At 41.0% G+C, this 19,861-nt stretch overlaps 1 protein-coding gene across 1 annotated transcript in view; it reads right to left on the bottom strand.

Annotated features, from left to right (window-relative positions):
- Window positions 1-19,861, bottom strand: part of arhgap36 (Rho GTPase activating protein 36) — a 109,844-nt gene that overhangs the window by 23,593 nt on the left and 66,390 nt on the right. The window contains exons 2-3 of the mRNA XM_084164890.1: window positions 14,980-15,136; window positions 4,696-4,770 (exon numbers count right to left, since the gene is read on the bottom strand). Of these exons, the coding sequence (XP_084021016.1) occupies window positions 4,696-4,770; window positions 14,980-15,136 (232 nt within the window). The remainder of the gene's footprint in view (window positions 1-4,695; window positions 4,771-14,979; window positions 15,137-19,861) is intronic.

The raw sequence follows: 19,861 nt of genomic DNA, 5'->3' as shown, positions 1-19,861 counted from the left end.
AATTACTATGTTTTTGGTCACATTACCCGAAAAATTGTGGGACATGGACCATCATGATAATACATTGTAAACAACTACCATGCTTTCATGTTTCACTAGTATCACTACATGCTGCTAGTACAAAACTATGGTATTATCATGGTATTTTGGTCACTAAAATGGCAGGAAAATATAATAGTACTGCTGCAAATGCCATGGTATTTTCCTGCCATAGTAGTACAATTAAAAAGATACTATGGTACTATCATGGTGTTTTGGTCACTACCGTGGCAGGAAAATACCATGGTATTTGCCTTAAAAGAACAAGCACAACTGGCATCCATTCATCCAGGGTTGTAGTGGAGGGTAAACAGACACGTAAACACAGTATACACAACCTTTTATTTTGTGAAAAGTGCTTTTACACCCCTAAGGTCGATGTCTGCGCGTGCACTGAAATCGAATTAGCATAATACAAAAATCCCCATAAAAATCCATCAGTTTAAGATAGAGATATCTGTTTTTTTTTGCATTGGATGCATCTCAATCCACCGCATCTGACTATGTAACACTTCCGCACCTGCGGTGAAGGTGACAGAGCTAGAGCGGTGTTTGTCAGATCATGATACATCCCAAAAATCGATCTTCTCACAAAATCATCTGTAGCATCCGAGTGGTTTGGCCTACAAACTATTATGGAAAGATGAGACTCTCACGAACATGATGGTGTTCTCCGTTTTGCTCTACGACCCCCACAAGCGTCTTGGGACTCGTCTGAAGTCGGTATAGCTGATCTGCCAACTTCTGTCTGTAGCGTCCAAACAATTTGGGCTAGACACTTATATGACCCCTCTGTGTAAAGGTGAGATTCCACAGGCCTCACAAGAGTCATCTGAAGGTCCCCCGGTACCAGTCAAAAAAAATTATGGAAGTATATGTGGAGACTGTTTAGTGACAAAATAAGGGGTTAAATACATGTAAAAAAAAAAAAAAAAAAAAGTATATATTGGATAGACACTTCAGAACAAACTTCCTTTAGATTTTTTTGAGGGGGACTATCTGTTGTTCCATGTAGTGGATCTGTTATTAATTGCATTTGTATGGGCTAGTAGCAGTAAGCCCCCCCTCCCCCATCCCCTGGCTTAGACAGGGCTTAGACTCTTATGGGTTAATTTGCATTTGTTGGCATTAGCGTTAGTGACGCTACTCGCCTCTGATCACCTGAGCGTTCGTTTACCCTCGTTTGTTTTCGACCACTCCATCCCTTCATCCATTCACCCATCCCTGCCAAACCCCAATGTTCTGACTGAGCGTTAAGTACTTTCATCTTAGGAGATTTACCCAGACCCAGACCTGAGAGCACCAACAGACAGACAGACAGGCAGGCTGGCCACTGCCCTGCGTAACACAACAGGCTCGCTATCTGGCTGTAATGACAGACAGGCTTCCCTAGGTACATCAACAGGAAGGCTAGCTGGCCCTAACGTCAGACAGGCTGGCTACTGCCTGACAGGTACAGCCACTGCCCTGGCCTTTTCCTGGGTAGCTAGCCTAGGCAGATTGTCTGGCCACTGCTCTGGGGTTAGAAAGACAACAGGCTGGTCATTGCCATGGCTTGGCTTGGGTAGTAATTCTTACAAGTTGGCCATTGGCTTTGGTAACAGGATGGCTAGCTGGCCGTAATGCTAACAGGCAGATTGTCTGGCCACTGTTCTGAGATAGGCCTAATACAACAGACTGGCTAGCAGACCCTGTCCTGTCGCGGGTAACCTAATCAACCCTAACCCTGGGTAAGACAACAGGCTGGCTAGCTGGCCCTGCCCTGGAGGTAACCAGCTGGAGGAGGAAGAGAACATCTCTTTATTCTCTCTGATCACACCTCCACATGGCCAGCACTGGGCCAAGGAGAGGATAACAGAGTGTGTGTGTGTGTGTGTGTGTGTGTGTGTGTGTGTGTGTGTGTGTGTGTGTGTGTGTGTGGGGGGGGGGGGGGGGGGGGGGGGGGGATGACTGTGTGAGTGAGAGACTGTGTATATGTGTGTGCATTTGCCTTTTAGTTTTTTTGTCAGTGTGTGTATGTGTGTGTGTGTGAGAAGGAGAAAGAAAGCAACTGTGTACGCATATACAGTGGGGAAAAAAAGTTTTTAGTCAGCCACCAATTGTGCAAGTTCTCCCACTTAAAAAGATGAGAGAGGCCTGTCTTTTTCATCATAGGTACACGTCAACTATGACAGACAAAATGAGAAAAACAATTTCCAGAAAATCACATTGTAGGATTTTTTATGAATTTATTTGCAAATTATGGTGGAAAATAAGTATTTGGTCAATAACAAAAGTTTCTCAATACTTTGTTATATACCCTTTGTTGGCAATGACACAGGTCAAACGTTTTCTGTAAGTCTTCACAAGGTTTTCACACACTGTTGCTGGTATTTTGGCCCATTCCTCCATGCAGATCTCCCCAAGAGCAGTGATGTTTTGGGGCTGTCGCTGGGCAACACATACTTTCAACTCCCTTCAAAGATTTTCAATGGGGTTGAGATCTGGAGACTGGCTAGGCCACTCCAGGACCTTGAAATGCTTCTTACGAAGCCACTCCTTCGTTGCCCGGGCGGTGTGTTTGGGATCATTGTCATGCTGAAAGACCCAACCACGTTTCATCTTCAATGCCCTTGCTGATGGAAGGAGGTTTTCACTCAAAATCTCACGATACATGGCCCCATTCATTCTTTCCTTCAGTCGTCCTGGTCCCTTTGCAGAAAAACAGCCCCAAAGCATGATGTTTCCACCCCCATGCTTCACAGTAGGTATGGTGTTCTTTGGATGCAACTCAGCATTCTTTGTCCTCCAAACACGACGAGTTGAGTTTTTACCAAAAAGTTCTATTTTGGTTTCATCTGACCATATGACATTCTCCCAATCCTCTTCTGGATCATCCAAATGCACTCTAGCAAACTTCAGACGGGCCTGGACATGTACTGGCTTAAGCAAAGGGACACGTCTGGCACTGCAGGATTTGAGTCCCTGGCGGCGTAGTGTGTTACTGATGGTAGGCTTTGTTACTTTGGTCCCAGCTCTCCGCAGGTCATTCACTAGGTCCCCCCGTGTGGTTCTGGGATTTTTGCTCACCGTTCTTGTGATCATTTTGACCCCACGGGGTGAGATCTTGCGTGGAGCCCCAGATCGAGGGAGATTATCAGTGGTCTTGTATGTCTTCCATTTCCTAATAATTGCTCCCACAGTTGATTTCTTCAAACCAAGCTGCTTACCTATTGCAGATTCAGTCTTCCCAGCCTGGTGCAGGTCTACAATTTTGTTTCTGGTGTCCTTTGACAGCTCTTTGGTCTTGGCCATAGTGGAGTTTGGAGTGTGACTGTTTGAGGTTGTGGACAGGTGTCTTTTATACTGATAACAAGTTCAAACAGGTGCCATTAATACAGGTAACGAGTGGAGGACAGAGGAGCCTCTTAAAGAAGAAGTTACAGGTCTGTGAGAGCCAGAAATCTTGCTTGTTTGTAGGTGACCAAATACTTATTTTCCACCATAATTTGCAAATAAATTCATTATAAATCCTACAATGTGATTTTCTGGGGGGTTTTTCCTCAATTTGTCTGTCATAGTTGACGTGTACCTATGATGAAAATTACAGGCCTCTCTCATCTTTTTAAGTGGGAGAACTTGCACAATTGGTGGCTGACTAAATACTTTTTTCCCCCACTGTACTGGTGTGCACATGCCTTTTGTGTCTGTCAGAGTGTATGTACACTCTCAATGCCAAGAGTGTGCAAAGCTGTCATCAAGGCAAAAGGGTGGCTATTTGAAGAATCTCAAATATAAAATATGTTTTTATTTGTTTAACACTTGTTTGGTTACTACATGATTCCATATGTGTTATTTCATAGTTTTGATGTATTCACTATAATTCTACAATGTAAAAAATTGTAAAAATTAAGAAAAACCCTTGAATGAGTCGGTGTGTCCAAACTTTTGACTGGTAGTGTATGTCAGGAAGAGAGCGAGACTGTACGCATATACTTGTGTGCATATGCCTTTTTTTTTTGTCAGTTCGTGTGTATGTTTATGAGAGTGTGTCAGTGTATACACTCAGGAGGCAGTGTTTAAACATTCTACAACAGACAAAAGTTGCAAAAATGAGTCATCTACAGTATAAAGAGGCCCTTGCCTCTTGTGGTTGAAATGGAGCTCACTGTCATCAACACAATGATTTCACAGGCATTAAGCAATTAGTCCCTGTTAAACAAGGAAGAGGTAGAAAAGCTACTGTACTGTAGGTCAACAGTGCGTGATGATTTCACAAGCATTAATCACTAAGTTGTCATTAAGGAATAAAGACGGAGTATTGGAGCTACTGTACTGTACGTCAACAGTGGTTGATCATTTCACAGGCATTAGTCAATTAGTCAAGAAGGAGTAGAAGCTACTGTAGACCTACGTCAATAGTGGTTAGTCTGTCTCAGAGCCGTGTATCTAACTATATGACTCCGGTCTGTCTGACCTTCTGAGGTATGGTATGCGGTCTTCAGTTTTAACGAAGAGTACTGAGTCACAGGCTGCGTCCTACACCCTATTCCCTACATAGTGCACTACATAGGGTGCCATTTGGGATGCGGCCACACTGTGGAAGATTTAAACACTTCATCATCTAGTTTATGAGGGGGTGGGGGGTGGGGGGGGGGGGGTGGTGAGGGACCTTACCTCGCTCTTTCTCTTTCTTTTCTTTGGAGAAGGAGTCAAGCTTCCTTCTGAGCGATTTTCTCCTCTTACGGATTTCTAGAAAAAGGGGACAAAAAAGAGGTTGTTAAAAAAAGACAAAAAGAAACAAAAGAGGGTGTTTGTTCATGAGAGTGAAGAGTAATGTACTGTTTGCCTGGTGACATTTTTAACTGACTTCTTTATAATCTGTGTCTTACATGCAGTTCATGCAGTTCATTTGAATTTACATCCCAAATGACACCCTATTCCCTATATACAGTATAGTGCACTACGCCCTGGTCAAAAGTCTCCAACCCTGTTCCTGAAGAGCTACCCTCCTGTAGGTTTTCGCTCCAACCTCAGTAGTTACTAACCTGATTTATCAACCAGCTAATTATTAGAATCAGGTGCGCTAGATTAGGGTTGGAGTAAAAACCTAGAGGACAGTAGCTCTCCAGGAACAGGGTTGGAGAGCCCTGATATAGGGGATAGGGCGCCATTTGGGATGCTTCCTTGGTAATGTTGGGTTTTCTCCTACTCCTCCCACCATATCATCTCCTTGTAAAAAAAGGAACCAAAAACAACCTCAAACAAACATACACACAAAATATCCACCCACGTGAAGACCAAACAAGAGAAGAGGAAAACACACACACACCCCACCAACGCACTGCGGCAAGTCGTTTTCCTGAGAATTACATCTCTTCCTCAATTCAGGCGTTACTAAGAATAGACCTTTTACAACATCAAGTCTTTTATTTCATTTTTTTGTTCATTTTTTTGTGTCTTTTTTTTGTCTTTTATTTTTGTTTGTTTATTTTTTGGAGGGGTAGATCAGCTTAATATTGCAGATAGATTGTAACTTCCATCAATGTAATTGTCTGCATCACTTCCAATCCCCCATTTTTTATTTATTTATATATATATATATATATATATATATATATACACTGCAAAAAAAAAGGGAAAACTTAAACAACACATCCTAGATCTGAATGAATGAAATAATCTTATTAAATATTTTTTTCTTTACATAGTTGAATGTGCTGACAACAAAATCACACAAAAATTATCAATGGAAATCAAATGTATCAATCCATGGAGGTCTGGATTTGGAGTCACCCTCAAAATTAAAGTGGAAAACCACACTACAGGCTGATCCAACTTTGATGTAATGTCCTTAAAACAAGTCAAAATGAGGCTCAGTAGTGTGTGTGACCTCCACGTGCCTGTATGACCTCCCTACAATGCCTGGGCATGCTCCTGATGAGGTGGCAGATGGTCTCCTGAGGGATCTCCTCCCAGACCTGGACTAAAGCATCCGCCAACTCCTGGACAGTTTGTGGTGCAACGTGGCGTTGTTGGATGGAGCAAGACATGATGTCCCAGATGTGCTCAATTGGATTCAGGTCTGGGGAACGGGCGGGCCAGTCCATAGCATCAATGCCTTCCTCTTGCAGGAACTGCTGACACACTCCAGCCACATGAGGTCTAGCATTGTCTTGCATTAGGAGGAACCCAGGGCCAACCGCACCAGCATATGGTCTCACAAGGGGTCTGAGGATCTCATCTCGGTACCTAATGGCAGTCAGGCTACCCCTGGCGAGCACATGGAGGGCTGTGCGGCCCCCCAAAGAAATGCCACCCCTCACCATGACTGACCCACCGCCAAACAGGTCATGCTGGAGGATGTTGCAGGCAGCAGAACGTTCTCCACGGCGTCTCCAGACGCTGTCGCGTCTGTCACATGTGCTCAGTGTGAACCTGCTTTCATCTGTGTTCTCTGGCAAATGCCAAACGTCCTGCACGGTGTTGGGCTGTAAGCACAACCCCCACCTGTGGACGTCGGGCCCTCATACCACCCTCATGGAGTCTGTTTCTGACCGTTTGAGCAGACACATGCACATTTGTGTCCTGCTGGAGGTCATTTTGCAGGGCTCTGGCAGTGCTCCTCCTGCTCCTCCTTGCACAAAGGCGAAGGTAGCGGTCCTGCTGCTGGGTTGTTGCCCTCCTACGGCCTCCTCCACGTCTCCTGATGTACTGGCCTGTCTCCTGGTAGTGCCTCCATGCTCTGGACACTACGCTGACAAACACAGCAAACCTTCTTGCCACAGCTCGCATTGATGTGCCATCCTGGATGAGCTGCACTACCTGAGCCACTTGTGTGGGTTGTAGACTCCGTCTCATGCTACCACTAGAGTGAAAGCACCACCAGCATTCAAACGTGACAGGAAGCATAGGAACTGAGAAGTGGTCTGTGGTCACCACCTGCAGAACCACTTCTTTATTGGGGGTGTCTTGCTAATTGCCTGTAATTTCCACCTGTTGTCTATTCCATTTGCACAACAGCATGTGAAATTTATTGTCAATCAGTGTTGCTTCCTAAGTGGACAGTTTGATTTCACAGAAGTGTGATTGACTTGGAGTTACATTGTGTTGTTTAAGTGTTCCCTTTATTTTTTTGAGCAGTGTATATATATATACACACATATACACACATATACACATACATATCCTTTAAAAATATATATATATTCCCCTTTATTACTTTCCAACCCCACCACCCTTTCCCTACTTGGAGTAAACTAGTGAACAACAATGCTTAGGCCTCTACTTCCAGTTTATACCTACTATCTACATTTTATGGACACAGTCAATTTTACAATAATTATATTTTGTTAGTTTTTTCTCCTGAACTTCCTCTACTCTCAACCTCTCCGATCATTTTCATGATGTCCATCCGGTTTGCTTCTATATGCCATATCTTTCTAACTGTGCTCTTTCACAAAAGCTCCCAACCTGCAACCTATATACTTATTATGGACACAGTATGCTTACATTATTAGTTATCTTTGTTATTATTTGTTGTTAGTTGTTATTAGTCCCATCCTTCAATTCCATTCAACACCTCCCATCTATCTTTTCACACCATCCATATAGGATTTCTATTTGCCATATATATTTCAACTGTACTGTGATGTCCTACAGATTGTGAATTGAAAATAAACATTTTTGCTAAAAGTATTATTATGTTATTGATCGATTGACTATGACTTTTCAGATCACCCAGTAATGCTATCTGCAAGGTTAGGTCCAGGTAAATATTGCAATCCTTTAGCCATTCCTGGACCTGTGTCCAAAAACAAACTACAAATGGACAGTACCAAAACAAATGATCTAATGATTCTGTCTCTTCACAGCAACATCTGCAGAGCTGGGAAGATTGTATCCCCCATATAAATAACATTCTATTGGTAGCAAGAATGTTATATAATAATTTAAATTGAAAGATTCTAAGTTTTGAATCCGGTGTCGTTTTGCGTATCAGTTCATAAACACTATGCCATGGGATCGGTCCGTCAAAAATCTCTTCCCAACTATTTTGCAATCTATATGGGATGGCTGTCAATCCTTTGGTCCTTAAATGAAACAGATATACTTTTTTATTTATCACAGTTTTCCTTAACCAATTATGTTCTTTAATGCAAGGCAGACAGACAAGTTCCTTACTTTCTCCCCCTTCCACTTTCCTCTTTCATTTTTGCGGTAAGGCTGCAATTATTTGGTTGTAATTTTGGGTAGAGCAGACATTTCCATATGTTTTTGTTAGCTGCATGTGCGACATAACTCCACCAGTCCTACCGATGATATCATTTACGAAGATTATAAATGTTTTAAACATTTTGTACGTTTTTTTGTCAATTAGTATATTTGAGTTTAACCACAATATTTGTTCCATTATTTGTTCTGTCGTTTCTGGAGGATTAAATTGAAATTGCAACCAACTTTCCATGGCTTGTTTTAGAAATAGTGATATTTGGGAGAGTTATTCAAATAACTGAAAGTGAGTGGTTGTAATCTGAATAAAGGGAAAAAGGCCATTCTTGAACATTGGGTGAGACAATCTTACTAATTTGCTAGAAAACCAGTTCGGATTTAAGTATAACTTCTGTGATAGGTCTAATGTTTTAATATCTAATAATTTCTGTCCTCCGAATTCATATTCATTGTATAAATAGGCCCGTTTAATTTTGTCTGGCTTGCCGTTCCAAATAAAATGGATTTTTTTTCTCATATAATTTAAAAAACTGTTCGCTAGGCATAGGCAAGACCATAAGCAAATAGGTAAACTGGGATAATACTAAAGAGTTAATCAGGGAGATTTTTCCACAAATTGACCTTTCCATGGTAGCAAGATCTATTTTTGCTAACTTTCTATTAAAATGTATTGAAGTGAGATCATTTATTTCCTTTGGGATATGTATTCTGAGTATATCCACATCACCATCAGACCATTTTATTGGTAAACTATATGGTAATGTACAATTTTTTTAGTGATCCAATACGTAATATAGTACATTTGTCATAATTTGGTTGTAATCCTGAGAGGTTAGAAAATGTATCTAGATCCTCTATGAGGCTGTGGAGGGATTCTAGTTGTGGATTTAAAAGAAAACATGAATCATCAGCGTACAATGACACCTTTGTTTTAAGCCCTGGATTTCTAATCCCCTGATATTATTGTTGGATCTGATTTTAATAGCCAACATCTCGATGACAACAATACATAGATATGCCGATAGTGGACAACCTTGTTTCACTCCTCTTGACAGTTTAAAACTTTCGGAGAAATAGCCATTATTTACTATTTTACACCTAGGGTTACTATACATGATTTTGACCCATTTTATAAGAGATTCTCCAAAATTGAAATGCTCCAGGCATTTATGTATAAACCCCAGTTGTACTTTATCAAATGCCTTTTCGAAGTCTGCTATGAATAGCAGGCCTGGTTTCCCAGATTTTCCATAGTGTTATATTGTTTCCAATACTTGCCTTATATTATCTCCAATGTATCTTCCATGTAAAAAACCTGTCTGATTAGAATGAATAATATCCGACAATACCTTTTTAATTCTATGCGCTACACATTTTGCTATAATCTTTGCATCACAACACTGAAGTGTAATAATAATAATAATAATATGCCATTTAGCAGACGCTTTTATCCAAAGCGACTTACAGTCATGCGTGCATACATTTTTGTGTATGGGTGGTCCCGGGGATCGAACCCACTACCTTGGCGTTACAAGCGCCGTGCTCTACCAGCTGAGCTACAGAGGACTCATGTGAAGGTGAAATTACAGAGGGGACTCCAATTGTTTTAATGGACTGGATCTTTATATTTTCCACTTGTACCCTGTTTCAGTAATAATGAGATCTTCTTCTTGAGTGTCAGATAATCTACCATTTACATAGGAGTGGTTAAAACATGCTAATAATAATGGTCCTCTTAGTATATCAAAAAAGGTTTGGTATACCTCGACTGGTATGCCATCCAACTCTGGAGTTTTCCCGGACTTAAAGTCTTTAATTGCATCCAGAAGTTCCTCCTCTGTAATTTCACCTTCACATGAGTCTTTCTGTATGGCTGTTAATTTTACATTATCAATAGAAAAAAAATCTCTACAATTAGCTTCTGTTAGAGAAGATGGAGGCGACTGAAACGTATGCTTAAAGTACTTTGTTTCCTCCTTCAAAATATAATTTGGTAAATCATGGGTTACTCCGTCAATTGTAACCAGTTTCATTCAATTATTTTTGGTAGCATTCCTATGTTGAAGATTAAAAAAGAATTTGGTGCATTTTTCCCCATATTCCATCCAGTTTGCTATATTTTTATAATATATTACACTTGATCATTCTTGAATAAGTTTCTCAATTTCTTTTTGTTTTTCCTCTAATTTACTCTGAGCCTCTATGTTACAGTTTTTATTGCCATCTATCTGTTCTGTTAGACTTTCTATTTCCTTTGTTAGTATAAACTATTTTTTGACCTAAATTGCTTTTGTTTTCGAGATGAGTACTGAATTGCATGGCCTCTAAAGGCACATATAAAGGTGTCCCATACAATAAGGGGATTTGCTGTACCTATGTTATGTCGGAAAAAGTCAGTTATAAATTCCTTTGTCCTAGTTAAATTATCATCCAATAGGCTTTGATTAAAGTCTTTGCATGTGTGTTTGTATAGGCCCCAGCCTCCTGTACTGCCTTTGTAGCCTTTAGCCAGAGGGCAACACCAGAGAAACTACATGCAGATCAAGGATGTGATTTTACAACCTAAATATCCTCTGACAAGCTTTATCTGGAAGACATCACTGTTTTGTTTTGGGTTTGGGGCTTTAAAGATCACAGTCGTGTGTACAGTCTGTGTGTGTATGTGTTAGGTAGCACGCCTTTGCTGTTTAGAACTGGTTTGTTGCAGAATCTTTGAACTTCCAAGACCAGAATGTATGATGGGGCCTGGGCACAGATCTAGGATCAGCTTAACCTCACAGAATCCTAGCCCTCACCACTAATGGGAAAACCACAGAACTGACCCTACACCAGTGTCTAGGCACAACTTAATTCTTAAGGGCTGACAGGATAAGAGTGTGGAAGGCCCTGAAATGTAAATGACCTGAGCAGTCAAATCCCCATGTGGAGAGGTTTGTTTGTGTGTATGAGTGTGCGTGTGTGTGTCAAGGGTTTAAAAGGGGTCAAATTCCCATGACTACAGGAAATTAACATTTATTTCCACGGCAATCGTCTCCTCCCACTCGCCACATGCCAGAGCAAGGGTTAATCTTTGAGCAAACACTTTGTGTGTGTGTGTGTATTCCTACATGCCATGTACTCAGTGTGTATGTGTGTGTGTGTTTGCCCTTGGCTTGCACACTTTAAGATTAGAGGACTGACACACACACAGTGGAGAGAGATAGATGTGGGTAAAGCAAAGAGAGAAAGAAAGAAAGGGACTAAAGGAACATATGGAATCAGAAAGAAAAGACAATTGGGTCTGAGAGAGAAACAAACAGAATGACAGAAATAACACGCAAGAGAAAGAAAGGAAGTAAGAAAATAATGACAGACCCTGTGGGGTTGCTACCCATATCCATGAGAAAATTTGACGTTCAAAAACAAAGTCTCCAGACTTGCCAAATAAGCTCTGACTGCTAAGAACAGATATTTCAGAAAGAATCCATCCATCAAGCATAGCCAAGGCGTTGCCAGGAAACCAACAACAAACATACACGCATGCACACACACTATAAAAATAAACCAGAGGTTCTGGTATTGGCCCAAACAGCGGGATCAGAACAGAAACCTATGGCAACCTCCCTCCGTCCCTCAAGCAGCTAGCTCCCATAATATACCGTACATGAGCCATCACTGACACGGTAGTGGGCCTGATACACCAGGGGAGTTGGGTGGCTAACTAGTGGAGGATGCATCCAAAATGGCAGCCTACTCCCTATATAGTACATTACTTTTGACAAGAGCCCTATGGACTTTGGTCAAAAGTAGTGCACTATAAAACAAATAGGGTGTCATTTGGGACAAAGACACAGCAGTAATACACATGGGAGGTGGCTGGCTGACTCTGTATGAGGTCTCCACCCCAGGGAGAGGGACAGGAATATTCCCACACATTACTGGCTCTGACTGACCCCTCCCTATGACAGTTATATACACTGACCCCCTCCGTTTTATATTTGTATGTATTTTATTTATTTATACAGTATATATGCTGCTATAGAGTTATCTAACACTGACTGACTGATTTAACTGTTTTCTATTTACGTATTCTGCAGCTCAACAGAGAATGAAATGCAGTAAAAATATATATATATATTTTAGTCTTGATAATATAGAGTTGTCCAATGACTTTGACAATATTAGATTCAAGGATTCTGTAAGGAATTAATTATTGGCATTGAATTAGAATGTATTGGAACAGATTAGGTGAAAACTGATTTTAAATGATTGACAGATTTTCTTTGATCCATCCATGACTGGTTACATGCTGTAACTGTAACACATTTGAATGCTGGATGATGTACAGTATGGTTGTATAGCAACTGTGTGACAGCAACTATGGCTTACTGAGGGGCCCAGGAGTAGGGTGAAGTTGCCCCTAGACATTTATCCTGGGTCAGTTTGGTATTTTCCCCACTAATGGTTAAGGTCCTGCGGTGCAGGAAAATTTCAGCAACAAAATAGTGGTCAAATTAAGATCCCACATCTGTATTCTATTCTATTCTAACCGACATCCATTCCTAACAACTGTGAGTGAAACGTTACACTTTCGAATATATGTTTAATTTGTACATTTACACAGCGTGTGGGAGTCCATTCTCCTGTTTTACTTCAGGATAAAAAAGTCCACAATGGAGGCAAAGCGAATGGATGAGCTAGATAAAATACAGTCGGTCTTGATTAAGGTCTTTGTGAGCAAAATGTTGCACTTTCCAATACGTTTAATTTGTGGGTAGACTCGACACTATTACTTCTTCTATTTTAGTTCAGGGTAGAAAAATATATAATCACACAATAAATCAATGAAAATATATGTTTTATAATGTTTAAATGTCATTCTCTTATTTTGACCAATGGACTTGACAGTCGGCTTAGCTTAGGCAGCGTAAACTACACAGCACTGATTAGAGAGTGGTCAGGGGTCAAAGGTTGAAAACGTTGAGAGGTTAACGGTATGAACATAGACCAAATATGGTGGATAAATGAAGAGAGTTCACTCAGGCCGTTTACCATGGAAAATATTTGTCAGTTCCGGTCTACTTAACGGGGTGGGTCTCCCATAGACACCAATGCAATAGCAGCTGGGTCTGGTCTACTTAGTTCATTTACTTTTATTGAACCAGAAAAAAACAGCGAGTGGGGTGTCTCACTTCCTCTTCCGTCTCTGCGTAGACTACATGGAGAAGCACTGAGATCAGACTAATGCCTCTTACGTAACCCAGGGTGACACGAAAGAGGAATGTAGCACGCTAAGACACCTCAGGATCAGAAGCTTCTTACTCCTACTCTTCTTACTACAGTACTCTTCTTACTCCTACAGTACTCTTCTTACTCCTATAGTACTCTTTTTACTCCTACTCTTCTTACTCCTATAGTACTCTTCTTACTCCTACAGTACTCTTCTTACTCCTACAGTACTCTTCTTACTCTTATAGTACTCTTCTTACTCCTACAGTACTCTTCTTACTCCTATGGTACTCTTCTTACTCCTACAGTACTCTTCTTACTCCTATAGTACTCTTCTTACTCCTACAGTATTCTTCTTACTCCTACAGTACACTTCCTACTCCTATGGTACTCTTCTTACTCCTACAGTACACTTCTTACTCCTATGGTACTCTTCTTACTCCTACTCTTCTTACTCCTACAGTACTCTTCTTACTCCTATAGTACACTTCTTACTCCTACAATACACTTCTTACTCCTATGGTACTCTTCTTACTCCTACAGTACTCTTCTTACTCCTATAGTACTCTTCTTACTCCTATAGTACTCTTCTTACTCCTACAGTACTCTTCTTACTCCTATAGTACTCTTCTTACTCCTATAGTACTCTTCTTACTCCTATAGTACTCTTCTTACTCCTATAGTACTCTTCTTACTCCTACAGTACATTTCTTACTCCTATAGTACTCTTCTTACTCCTACAATACACTTCTTACTCCTATAGTACTCTTCTTACTCCTACTCTTCTTACTCCTACAGTACTCTTCTTACTCCTATAGTACTCTTCTTACTCCTACAGTACACTTCTCACTCCTACTCTTCTTACTCCTACAGTACTCTTCTTACTCCTACTCATCTTACCCTTCTTACTCCTACTTACTTACTTACTTGCTTTTTAACTTAAACTTTTATCTTAATTTTGTATCTAATCTTCTGACTCCTACTCCTCTTACTCCTACTCTTCCATCTTAAGTTGTAAGGCTGTATCTGAGCTGTTTGAAGGACTTACCATTTACTGGTACTGTAAACTTCACTCAGATTTATTGAGGTAATACAGTCTGAGAGTGGTGGTGGAATGAGCAGAAAACAGGTAGTGAGCTTCTATGTCAGATATCATGTCCCTATCATTATCATCTTGTTCACTGCCATGTACTGTATAGTGAAGAGCTCTACAATCTAGACCAGGACGAGCAAAACTTCAGGAATTTTATAAAAAGATTCATGTTTAAGAAAATAAAATCCCCAAGAAGAGAGCCTATATATTTCCGTCCATTTTTTCTAGCATGGCCATTTAGTAACTACTACCCTTTCCTCTGTATCTCTGGGGATGCTGATGTTGAATTTTAGGTCCCTCTCCTCCAGATTCAAACCCCAATTGAGATTTGAAGAGCTTTACATTCTAGACAGAGGCCAGCACTGTACACATATCTCTATCGTCCTTTCTGGCATGGCGATATAGCAACTAGCCCTTCACTTGTGTACCTCTGGGGATGCTGATGTTGAAGTCAAGGTCCCTCTCCTCCAGATGGTAGCAGGCCACCTCCTGCAGCCTTGCTCTCTCCAGTTCAGATAGGCTCTGGATAGGCACCGGCTGTAGACGCACACTCTGACCCAGCATGGTCGCCCACGTATGGTCCCCCTGTTGGGGGGGGGGGGGGGGGGGGAGAAGAGAATGGTTAATGTGCTATTACTTGGAGGAATTACATATATAGTACCAATCCCAGCTAAGAACTGAATTACTTGATATCATTTCCAAGGTACTCCTAGAGGAGGGAGGGTAGAGAGAGAAAAGGGCATGGGGGAGATGAGCGGGAGAGACGGGAAAGAAGAGAGAGAAAGAGAGGAAAAGAGATGAGTTAAACATGAAAAGGCAATCGTAGAAAACATTGCTCAGTAAGACAAAACATTTCCACAATCAAGACCCAAAACCACTTAACATTTGAATTATAATGTTTTCTTTTTAATGGTTTGCCTCAAACCATACAATTTACTGTAGCTAAGTATGAAATGAACAGTAAACCATAAAGGTGGCTATTTTTACGGAAATCATTATCGCTGGCTTCAACCCATCTCCACGAGGTTAGTGCTATCCTTGGGATGTCCTTACCCTTAACCCTAATCCTAACCTTAACCCCTACCCTAACCTTAACCTTAACCATAACCCTTACCTAACCCTAACCTTTTTACATTCAATCTTCCATGGGGTAGGGACGTCCCAAGGATCACGGAAGGACTATCTCAACTATCAACCAACCATCAAATCATGTTTGACTAGGATCTACTCTATAGGGTTCGTCCCAAATGGCACCCTATACCCTACATAGTTTCCTACTTTTGACCAAAGCCCATTGGGCTGTGGTCAAAAATGCACTATAGGAATATAGTGCCATTTGGGATGCATACATAGCCAGAGGTTAGGCCTACCAAGAGCTTAAAAACATATTTTCCCAACAACTTCATTATAATTCTACTGTAGCTTGATAGGAATGATGATAAGGAAATTGCCTTGTCCTCAGCAGGGGGTAATTTGAGTTTTCTCTGAGAGTTGAATATGTCAGACGAATACACACAGGCATGCACGTGCACGCTCACACTCACACATTTCTTACAGAAAAAGAACCATCCATCTGTTTTCTCTCTATTTTGTTTTGTTTTGTTGTAGCCAGAAGACAAACTTTATTTAGACTGCTCAAGGCTATGTCTGGGGGGCCAAAGTCAGGCCATTCTACGTCTGGACAATAGAAGCAGAGAGTTCACAACCGAAGCACACTGTTTGAGGCCCTTTCCCTCTGGTTTAACACTGGACCCACAAGGCTTGTGGGAAACAAACTTAGAGTGCATCCCAAATGACACCCTATTCCCTATAGGCCCTGGTCAAAAGTAGCAGAACTGCAGGTCGCAGAAAACAGACTTTGAATGTACCATTGCTTTGGGAAGATGCTAGCCATGCTGCCTGCTCTTGCCAAACCCTTTATGCTCTTGCCAAACCCCATTGCTGTCATTGTCACAACAAACATGACAATTCCATTAGGAGTTGGCAAGGGACAAGAAAGCGACGGGAAGAAACAGACCCAGACTAGGAAGATGCTGTCCTAATATCCGAAAGCTGGTGTAGAACCTTAGCCTATACTCCTGCATTATCTATTGATGTTCTGGAATCAGTATCAGCTGCTGCTCTAGAACATTAGAGTAACTAATGCTGTTCTAGAATCCTTTATACACTCAAAAAACAGTCCAAGGTACAGTGTATCCATATGAAGTAATTTAGTCGAATATTATGTAATATACTGTAGCTGTACTTAGCATAATCCCTTGACATGGTAAGGAAATGGATGGAATGGTATGAACATGGTAAGGGGGAAGAGAGAAGGACAGATTTAAGTGTTCAGATGGAATCCATTCCTACATGGTTACAATTCCATTCCTGGGTGATTACCAGGAAGCTAGAACCTTGTAAACAACCTCATATTATTGGAATGGGCACAGGATGGAGAGAGTTAAAGAGGTATAGAATAACAAATGAAAGCCAGAAACAAGAAAAAAAAGAGGGAGTAAGAGGAGAGAGAGAGACAGAGAGAAAAAAGAGGGAGTAAGAAAGAAGAAAGAGAAAAAATAGGGAGTAAGAGGTGTTTTCTTTGATGGTGGATTACGGTGATAACATGGTAAGTAAAAAACAGACATGGTGCTGGGATGAACCCCATCTCTGGTGGTCCACTTTGATGACCCCTCACCCTACCTGCAACAATTGCTAACGTAGGCCTAGGCCTGACCGGAGGGGGGAAAAAAGGGTTATAAAATACACCATAATGGAAACAGGTGCTGCGCGAGTTAAATCCCCGGTTTGGTTTGGAAGGATTTTGGAGTCATTGTGGACAAGGACAACAACCTGGTAGATGGATACACAGCCTACAAAAAAGTGCAAGCAGGTATTTGTTTACAATAGGCTAATTCAGTTTGTTATTAGCTAATTATTCCGTTAATTCAGGCTTTCGTTCATTTAGACAATACGCAGGCCATATCAAGTTTAAACCGGTGCGGCTGGTAAAGGTTTGAGTAGGCTATAGCCTACTAAATACATTTATTTTTGCAGCCTATATTAGATTCTGGGAATTGTTTATTTAAGTTTAAATTAAACTATTTGATTATCTAAACAATATTGAATGTAAAGGTCTCGTTTTGTTTTATTGGCTATAGGCTTTCATTAGGTAACAAGGCTAATTAGAAGGCCACTTTTTTTTTTTCAGAGCGATTTGAAATTGTCAATGTGCTGCATCTCACTGTGAAAATAAAAATTATTTGTTCTTAATTCAATGTTGAATATACAGTACCAGTCAAACGTTTGGACACACCTAATTCAAGGGTTTTTCTTTATTTTTAAAAAATGTTCTACATTGATTCTTCAAAGTAGCTACCCTTTGCCTTGATGACAGCTTTGCACACTCTTGGCATTCTCTTAATCAGCTTCACATGGAATGCTTTTCCAACAGTCTTGAAGGAGTTCCCACATATGCTGAGCACATGTTGGCTGCTTTTCCTTCACTCTGCCGTCCGACTCATCCCAAACCATCTCAATTGGGTTGAGGTCGGGGGATTGTGGAGGCCAGGTCATCTGATGCAGCACTCCATTACTCTCCTTTTTTTCTTTTCTTTAAGTGTAGATCAGCTTTAATATTGCAGATAGATTGTAACTTCCATCAATGTAATTGTCTGCATCACTTCCAATTCCCCATATGTTTTTTCCTCCCACAAATATACACTACCGTTCAAAAGTTTGGGGTCACTTAGAAATGTCCTTGTTTTCGAAAAGAAAAGCAATTTTCTGTCCATTAAAATAACATCGAATTGATCAGAAAATACAGTGTGGACATTGTTAATGTTGTAAATGGCTATTGTAGCTGGAAACTGCTGATTTTTAATGGAATATCTACATAGGCGTACAGAGGCCCATTATCAGCAACCATCAGTCCTGTGTTCCAATGGCACGTTGTGTTTGCAAATCCGTTTATCATTTTAAAAGGCTAATTGATCATTAGAAAACCCTTTTGCAATTATGTTAGCACAGCTGAAAACTGTTGTGCTGATTAAATAAGCAATAAAACTAGCCTTCTTGAGTCTAGTTGAGTATCTGGAGCATCAGCAATTGTGGGTTCGATTACAGAATCAAAATGGGCAGAAACAAACTTTCTTCTGAAACTCGTCAGTCTATTCTTGTTCTGAGAAATGAAGGCTATTCCATGCGAGAAATTGCCAAGAAACTGAAGATCTCGTACAATGCTGTGTACTACTCCCTTCACAGAACAGCGCAAACTGGCTCTAACCAGAATAGAAAGAGGAGTGGGAGGCCTCAGTGCACAACTGAGCAAGAGGACAAATACATTGGAGTGTCTAGTTTGAGAAACAGACGCCTCACAGGTCCTCAACTGGCAGCTTCATTAAATAGTACACGCAGAACACCAGTCTCAACGTCAACAGTGAAGAGGCGACTCCGGGATGCTGACCTTCTAGGCAGAGTTGCAAAGAAAACTGGCCAATAAAAATAAAAGATTAAGATGGGCAAAAGAACACAGACACTGGACAGAGGAAGATTGGAAAAAAGTGTTATGGACAGACAAATCGAAGATTGAGGTGTTCGGATCACAAAGAAGAACATTTGTGAGATGCAGACCAAATGAAAAGATATTGGACAAGTGCTTGATGCCATCTGTCAAGCATGGTGGAGGCAATGTGATGGTCTGGGGGTGCTTTGGTGGTGGTAAAGTGGGAGATTTGTACAGGGTAAAAGGGATCTTGAAGAAGGAAGGCTATCATTCCATTTGGCAACGCCATGCCATACCCTGTGGACGGCACTTGATTGGAGCCAATTTCCTCCTACAACAGGACAAGGACCCAAAGCACAGCTCCAAACTATGCAATAACTATTTAGGGAAGAAGCAGTCAGCTGGTATTCTGTCTATAATGGAGTGGCCAGCACCGGATCTCAACCCTATTGAGCTGCTGTGGGAGCAGCTTGACCGTATGGTACGTAAGAAGTGCCCATCAAGCCAATCCAACTTGTGGGAGGTGCTTCAGGAAGCATGGGGTGAAATCTCTTCAGATTACCTCAACAAATTGACAACTAGAATGCCAAAGGTCTGCAAGGCTGTAATTGCTGCAAATGGAGGATTCTTTGACGAAAGCAAAGTTTGAAGGACACAATCATTATTTCTAACTTTGTCAATGACTACATTTCCTATTCATTTTGCTATATTTCCTATTCATACTAATGTCATGTATGTTTTCATGGAAAACAAGGACATTTCTAAGTGATCCCAAACTTTTGAACGGTAGTGTATATACATACACATACACAAACACATACATATAT

Source organism: Coregonus lavaretus (genome assembly GCF_964263955.1).
Source record: "Coregonus lavaretus genome assembly, chromosome: 7".
NCBI lineage: Eukaryota > Metazoa > Chordata > Actinopteri > Salmoniformes > Salmonidae > Coregonus > Coregonus lavaretus.
This window is presented reverse-complemented; position numbering and strand designations above follow the sequence as displayed.